The sequence below is a fragment of the Malus domestica genome, chromosome 01 (assembly GCF_042453785.1).
Source record: "Malus domestica chromosome 01, GDT2T_hap1".
NCBI lineage: Eukaryota > Viridiplantae > Streptophyta > Magnoliopsida > Rosales > Rosaceae > Malus > Malus domestica.
The window spans coordinates 14,497,351-14,505,916 of NC_091661.1; the positions used below are offsets into that span (position 1 = coordinate 14,497,351).

An 8,566-nucleotide genomic window follows, 5' to 3' on the forward strand; every position below is an offset into this window, starting at 1 on the left:
AAGTCTCCCCGCTTGTGATGGGGTTTTATGAGATTTTGCAGGTTATTATCTTGGTGGTTTCTCCATGAGCCTGGGCATCGTACTTCTTTCTATGCGGAACTTCATGCAATCATCCTTGATGTGGAGTAGGGTCATGTTCGAGGTTGGCAAAACTTATGACTTGAAAGTGACTCTTAGTGTAGGGTCATGCAATCGTACTTCTTTCTTTGCTTCTGGTTCTTTTTCTCCTCATTGGTCGCTCTAGTTTCATTGAAAAAGTTGTACTTCCCGGTTACAACACATGATTTTTCGTTGTCTCATACCTTTCGAGAAGGGAATGCAATTGCTGACAAATTAGCCAATTTAGAGATTCCCTCTTCTTCACCGCAGCTCCTCCTATTGAGATTCTTCCTTTTATGCTTTCATATTTCTTGTGTATGCATGCCTACAGGTTTATCTCCCATTCTTAATGTCTGATTTTCTTTTTTACCTAATTCTTTAGGATTTTCCTTTTTGTTTTACAGCTTGCCTTGCAAGTTCTTACCACCCCTCCCCCACACCCCCCCCCCCCCCAAAAAAAAAATTTGTTCTTGTATTTCCCTTTTCAAGAAGGGTAAGTTTATGTCTCCTCCTCTTTTCTTGTATTTTGTTTTCTTACTTTATGAGGAGTAAAGTTTATGTGTCAAGGTTAACTTTTTTTTTTTTCATGATCACTAAAATTTGTTCAGTGAATCAATTAAAGTGAGGTATGTCCCATCCACAAACATCTTTTACCAGTAAGTACAAATTAAAGTGAGCTTTGTCCCTCCAATGTTTAATTTTTCTTTCTGAAAGAAACCTGAGAATTAAGAGTCAAGCCACTTAATTAGAAGGAAAATCTTGTGCACTGTCATGTTTGAAGGAATAAATTGCTGGAGACAAAAATCAATCCTTTATTAAAAATACCTCAACTGTAACAACAATATGATTGAACTATTAAATATGAACACTGCAAAGAACGGGATTGACTCATGCCTAGGCTCTAATTTTAATACCAAAAAAAAAATGAAGAATGGGATTGACATTTGTATATATGATTAATTTCTGTGGTTCTCTTTACACTACTTTTCTCTTGAAGAAGCATGCCACTAAAGTGATCATGTTGGTACCGGAACCAATATAATCACTTTCGAGGAGGAGGTCCTTCTAGTCGGATATAGTCGTACATCACTCCTTCGAAAGTGCCCAAGCTTCTTGACTGAGTAAGATAGATGGTGTTGTTTCCTTCTCGTAGTCGGTAGCTTGGTACACCAATACTGAACAACCAGTACAAACCATGAATTCCATGCCTAGCTATGGCATTGTCCTTCCCTATTAGCCCTGTCGTAAAATGAGGTGGGAAGGCGCTCTGATCGTTGAATCGAACCTGGTTGGACCACAATGTCAAACACAATCAGCCAAAAACTATACCAATGCTATGTCACTTGCAAAATGTTTAGCATTTTAAGGGTTAGAAACAGTACCTGCACTTCTGCATTAGTGGCTGAGGCCAATGCCAATTGGAGTGTATAATTTCCGGTATTTGTCAAATCTTGAAGTTCAAAAAGAATTCTCCATGTGGTTGCTTCATACGTACGATTTCCGATGTTCCTAGAGTGCTTGATTAGATTAGTAAGACATACAAATTTAAAGAAGCAGAGGCATTGTAACGTTCGGTAAAACAAATACCTCGTCACATGGGCGAAAAACCAGTTATCACTATAATTATCAGTACCAATGTTATAGATGAGATCTTCATCAGGGTATAAATCTGCATATCGTTCCCACAAGCCATATTGCCTAAACCTGTGAGAAATTAAATACATTTTAAATGTAGTGAGTTTCTATATAACTAAACCGAATGAAGTGCTCTCTTGTCAAACAATCTACTTTGGTTCGGATTGATAGTCTAATAATATATTGTGTCAAAGCTATCTATTAAGACTGAGAACATAATTATACTAGGAGCAACACAAAATATGACTGCCATATGAAAACTCACTTGTGTGCGCGATTGGTGGTGAACAATTTGTTCATAAGGGTGGGATTTGGATCCGGTACGTAAAACTCGGCCGCGGATCGATCCGGTATGCCAATTTCCCACAGGGTGGGACCATTTCTTGGAGGTACATAGGTAAGATTAGCCAAATTGATTTCACTTCCTGCAAACATAATTCAGTATTGCAAATATATACTTGTTTGCTGTTTCAAATGCCAAAGTGAATTAAAGATTTGCATAGAGAACGTACCTGGTTCAATTGTAATATTAGACTTAAATTTGTAATCCCCAATAATGCCGGGAACAGTTGCATACAAACTATAATTTCCAGGTCGAACATCTTTAATGAGGAAATGACCTTGCTCGTTAGCTTGAGTCCAGAATTGATAACCCTGTTCAAACAAATTTATAGCAAGTTAGAAGAACTTGCATTTGAACCATAATATTCACACTGCTAAGGGCGTATTTGGTACACAAAAAATGTCGACTGGATTTTCTAGCATGTTGATATCTCCTGTTTGGTACTGTTTTCGCGTTTTTGGATAGTAATAGTAAGAACAAACACAAAGCGAATAACAAAAACGTTACCAAACTGTTTCTGTGTAACATAAGGGCGTAAAAACTAGTGTCACAAGTTACCTTGCTTTCCTTTTGCCATGATCCCGCTTTTCCAGGTGCAGCCAATCCTACATATGCAGAACTTGCCCAAACAAGGCTCTTGCTGGTGTACCTAAAACAAGAAGAACGTTTATAATTACAGTGGAACAGATCCAACCCTTTGAGGAAGAATAAAAGGGAATTAGAAGGAATTGAAGTCTCTAAATAGGAACATACCGATCCCGTACTAGTAATTGACCGGCAACTGATCCGCGTCCGCTTGAGCTAGGAATGTCTTCTGATTGAGTGAAACTGTATGGCCAGCTCTTGACTTCTTCAACCAACTAATAACATTTACAGGGTCAATATAAATTGACATATGTCCTTATTAACAAAGTAAATGTGTGTATATGTTATCACATTATGTACCTGCTCTTTAGCGTTTTCCCAGAGAGCGGACTCATTTAAACTTGGAACTGAATTGAGATACACAAAGACAGGCCCAAAAACTTTCTTCCATGCCTCACCTCTTGCAAATCTCATCCCAACCTCCTTCCCAGCATAGTGAGTACTAACAAACATCTGGATCAAGTAAATCTGATAAGTATTTAAGTTTTTCAATAATATTATGAATATCAGGGCATATAGGTGGATGAAGATGAATATTGGGGGATATGGGTGGCTGAAGAGTTTTGATGGGGGTACTTACTGAGAGGGCGGTTGGGCCTACATGAGAGGTGAGGTCCTGCTTGAAGGGCCCAGCTGTGCGAAACTCATCACTAGGTGTGATGATCCAGAAGCCTACAGCTGGCTTAGTGCAAATCCATCCATGGACCTTGTTATCTTTGTCCTCACTTGAGTATTGGTACTTATCGTCCACCTGTAATCCCAAACTTATTGTTAAATTAAGGGATGTAAATTAGCCGAATTTTAGTTTTGGAATGAATTCTAAACTCAGCTGTAAGTCCAGAGACAAATTCTAAATTTTACTCTAATTATTATGCTACATACTATAGACAAATTTTGACAATAAAAATGAAGATAGGCTAAGTGGTACCTCTCCTCTGAGGTCAGGATTGCTTGGATTGGTCAGAAGAACAGCTTCAGGATAGGCAAGTTTAATACCGTTTGAACGGTCATCGGCTGTTGGCATGACCCTTTGTCTGTCGTCAGACACAGCCATGAATTGAAATCTGCGTATAAAATGAAACAAATAAATATAAGCTTTCATTTTTGTAGGTGGCAGACTGAAGTAGCTCGTCGGAGTCTGATAATAATATAGTAGATTCATAGTTTCAGAAATTAACACAACGCGTCGACAAATTCATATTATTGTTCCATTTCACACATACTTGTCTTGTTGAAGTTTGTACACAATTCTAATTTGATCGATGTCCAATCCCGGCCACCCTTTGGGACGCTCAAATATGGAATACGCATAGAACCCGGCGCGACCACGCTGCATTATGTACCTGCAGCAAAGTTTAAAATAAAGTTAAGAGAATTTCAGGCATAATTGTAATTACATCCTCTGTACTTTGTTTGTCTCTATTTGGGAAAGGTTGACACCATACCTTTTGTCAACATTCATGGAAAGTGTGGCATTTCCTCGAGAAATATCGTATGTTTTGGTAAAAGAAATTTCTGTTTGATCTGCCCTCGCAGTAATAATTTTAAATCTCCTCCCTTGTAGTCTGCACACGGTTCATCATATACATAATTTTAGCTAAAAGCTAAGAGACATATTTTCATTTTCCAACCACAAAAAATATGCAGATGAAACAATGAAGAGCACGTACTTGTCGATACCTCCTGTCTCTTTGTTATTCCAGACAACATCCCAATACCTGTATGATAGGTTTGGCATCAGTTAAAGTTCAAACCATGTGCAAACTTGTATAATCTATGATTAGTATACAAAAAAAAAAAAAAAAAAAAAAAACACACATTTACTCTGCTATTTTGTAAAATTTGTGTGTTACCCTCTATTATTTTCCTGATTCTTGATTTCAAGTAAGTTGTCGATTCCCTTGTACTTGATTCCGATGACGTCTCCTCCGGGATAAGAAAACGTAAGCCGGACAATGCCATTATCCATTACCACCTAAAAGAGAAATGAAATGTGAGATGTGATATTTTGACAATGGCATGCAGATGTTAAGAAAATTCATGTAAAAACAAAAAAGAATTTAGAGAGGACCCGGAAAAGGAGATTCAAATAACAGAGTTAGAAAATTCAAATCATTAGGAATATGATTTCCTCAAAACCACTAGGAATATGATATCACAAGATATTATCGTTCATTAAGCTTACAAAAGAGTGACTGCAAGTTTACCTGGTTTTTAGTCTTTATTAGCATCTGGTCGAGCCCATTATTTGATCCAGTAACGCTCCTTAGTGCTCTTCTGCAATTACACAGTAAATATTTCATTAATAATTCTTATTAAAATTAATTCAGTTATGCAGATGTTGACATGAAATTTCAAGGACAAACCACAACTTCAGTTAAAAAAAGAAAAAAGAAAAGGGGGAATCCCAGTCAATAAGGCAGTTTGAAAAAAGGATCGAACAGAAAGTGTAGTCTTTCAAAACAAGGAATTCCTTGGTGTGTGCTCCAATTTTGTCCAACCTTCGTGACGATTGAGTAAACAGTACAATTTAAAGAATATAATGAATCCAAAGAGTGGGCCAAGTGTTTCTAGTCCCAGGGTGAATGGACAAATGTCAAACTTTAATCAATTATGCCAATATTCAATCTTAATTTTGATTTTCATTTTATTGAATTACGTGTGATACATGTCAGATAAGGGTATTAAGAGCTCCTCCATCTAATAACTTCAAAGCTTCTACGAAGAAACCTAGATGGGATGTGATATCCACACACCCCTTTTTACTTCTCTCACACCCTTTTAATTTTCGGCCGTTGGATCAGATGAATTGAAGAAGATCAAAGGACAAAAATTAATAAGGGTGTGGGAAAAGTAAAAGGGGGTGTGTGGATAGCACACCCCAACCTAGATATATGTTACCCTTAACAAAGACACTTGCCACACATAACAACTTTTGGTCATCCGAATTGTCAGTATGAAAAATCATTACCCTAGACATATTTAGTGACAAACTTTTCTGCGAATCGAAATAAAACATGCTGAAATCGAAATGTGAATCTTAGTATGCAAGGACGTTTATATGTTTCCTTGTGAATATTTTATTTTTTTTGGGGTGTGTGTTACCCTAGACGTATTTAGTGCTAAACTTTTCTACGAATCGAAATAAAACATGCTGAAATCAAACTGTTAATCTTAGTCTGCAAGGATGTTTATATGTTTTCTTATGATTTTTTTTGGCACACCCTTTGCTAATTTTTGTCCTTTAATATTCTTCAATTCATTTAATCCGATGATCGAAAATTAAAAAAGTGTGTGAGAAATAAAAATAAGTATATGAATATCATACTTTTTTTTTTTTTAAATAATCTTTTCGTGTGTTGATCTTGTGAATTGCCAGTACTAACCGTGACCTCTGGTAAAGACTGCCAAGAAGGTAAAAGGCAAAACATAGTGGTCCTACAAACATCCTATAAATAAAGGTGTGAATGAAACTATTTAAGGATCTTTGTAACATTCAGCAGAGAGAGAGAGAGAGAAAAAGAGAGTTACAACCTCCTATTGAGTTATGACTCACGAGATAGACAACAACATTGAATCTGAGAAATGTTATAAAAAGTCTTTACCGTACCATGAGGAGCGCCTTAATTATGATGACTTATGCTAGAGCAAGAATATATACGTTGATTGGGGAGTTGAGTAGGACTTGAAGTCTCGTGAGAAAAAAATCGAAGAAAAAACTAGAACTAATTTGAAGAAAAAACACAAAATTATAGTTTGTATTTTTTTTTAATAAACAATATTTTATATATATATATATATATATATATATATATATTAAGAGAGAGATGATGAATTTAGCCTCACAATATGCTAGCAATAATGCAGTTCAAATTCGCCTTTGGCGGAAATCGAACCTAAAACCTCTCACTTGCAAGTAAAGATAAATAATACTAGAACGTAGTATTAAGTAGCAACTATCGTTTGTATTTAAAAAAAACCATAGAAATACCCTTTGTATTTTAAAAATATAGGAATATCAAAAGCATTAAATTCAATAAAATATTTTTGTAAACAAAACAAAAAAATTATTTGGGACGTCGTCGGTTCTCTATAGCAATAATCTGCTTCTTCAACAGTCAGCAAAAAAAAAATTCAAAGGACCGTTATTTATAGGCCACAAAATAAAACAGGTAGCAACTCAACTCGATCAGAGCTGGTCCTCTCTGAGAGGTTTCACCATTTAAAAGGCAATGCACGACCCTGTCTCTGTTTTGCAGAAAGAGCTTGCCTTTTCCTCTCAACCAAGTTTTGGAATCTAAATTTTTCCGATCACCACGAATTCAAAGAAAAAAGAAAGCGGAAGGTAGAGGACGAACGAACCTTACGGAAATCTTCGCGAAGTTACCATCATCAGGCAAGAAGAAGAGCAAAGCGAGCATTCCCAATATCCCAAGGACCCAACTCCATTGCCGTACCTTCTCCATTTTCGACCAACCTGAAAATTTTTAAACAGCATATATTCACAAGATATATGCATATTTTTGTATTAATGACACAAATATATGCATGGTTAATGGAAATTAACTGCACCAGAATTTAATCACAAAACACGAGCTGGCTAGCAAAGTTCCAAAGAAAATGGTTATTGTACCTTGATTAACGCAAATTATTCGAGTCCTAGGATAAACTCCTATATATTTATGGCCGTCTTTTCTTTTCGAAGCAAAAGCAAAACTATAAAGTGGGACAAAGCACAAAAGAGTTTATCTTATTAGAATGTACCTCTCTCTCTCTCTCTCTATATCTCTCTCTTTCTCTCTCCTCTCTGGGCGTTGCTAAATTCTTTTTTGGATCCTTAATGCTTCAAAAACGTGCAGACAAACAAATATGTAATGCCTCCAAGTGAATGAATGAGCTTTATATAACCGCAGGTGGAGAATGAGTTCTGCTCCCCGTTGGCATGTTACACATGGCAATTTTGGTGCATGAATTTCCAACAATCACCTCCTTGATTCTTCTCACAGCTTCTATTAAGGCAACCCACCTCCTATTCTAGTTCGGAAAGGAAAGGACAATTTTGTCACGCAATAATGTTATGTGGGCACAGGATGGTAAGGTGACCTAAAATTATTGACAAATTTGAGAATTTTGTGCCAAAATTTTGACAAATTTCGAGGATTTGTAAACTAAAATATTGTTGAATTTTCAATTAGGTTTTATTTCTACGGAGCTGTTTATGCTGTTATACCAAAGTTTGACATTATAATTTCCTATTGGTATTTGGTAGAGCAAAAGCATAATGAGGGGTATTTTCCGTTTAAGGGCGTCAAGAAAGGTGGCAAAGTGTTCTGTTTAAGGGCGTCAAGAAAGGTGGCAAAGTGTGTGCGCCTAATTTTTAGGAAGTAATTAACAATCACGTCATCAGGTGAAACTAATCCCATTAATATGATTTTGTAACTTCAATCACGACTGCTTACATCTGCTAATTATTATTATTTTTTTATAAACAATAGTATCTACACTAAGGGGTGAACTAAGTTCACACTGGCCAGCTATAATAATGTGGTTCAACTTCGCTTTTAGCAAGAATCTAACCTCAAACTTCTCGCTTACGAGCGAAGAGGAATACCATTACATCTGGTAATTATCTTTGGTGTGTGCTACCATTGGAAAATGTATCCACCATAACTAGGTTGAGCACTTAACCTAATCTCGCTAACCCTACTGCCTAAAAAGCTCAACCTCCGGCAGTATTTGTGGTTGGGTCCGTGGATAGCAGGGGCGAATTTGAGGAAGGGGGAGGCCGTGCCCCCTCTCAGTTTTCTAATTAAGTTTACATACACTTTTGCTAAAACTACCTTT

The 8,566-nt window shown here is 36.5% G+C and overlaps 1 protein-coding gene across 1 annotated transcript; it reads right to left on the reverse strand.

The window, feature by feature from the left end:
- Positions 1–887: 887 nt before the first annotated feature.
- On the reverse strand, positions 888–7,595 carry LOC103417563 (uncharacterized). Its single transcript, XM_029088890.2, has 17 exons — positions 7,356–7,595; positions 7,085–7,199; positions 4,930–4,999; positions 4,576–4,697; positions 4,393–4,440; positions 4,168–4,287; positions 3,946–4,065; positions 3,651–3,786; positions 3,303–3,473; positions 3,023–3,175; positions 2,831–2,937; positions 2,636–2,726; positions 2,247–2,388; positions 2,000–2,159; positions 1,687–1,803; positions 1,482–1,608; positions 888–1,384 (listed from the first exon to the last, which is right to left on the reverse strand). Exons 2-17 carry the CDS (start codon positions 7,186–7,188, stop codon positions 1,142–1,144), a joined length of 2,031 nt encoding a protein of 676 aa, XP_028944723.1. The 5' UTR covers positions 7,189–7,199; positions 7,356–7,595; the 3' UTR covers positions 888–1,141.
- Positions 7,596–8,566: the final 971 nt, after the last annotated feature.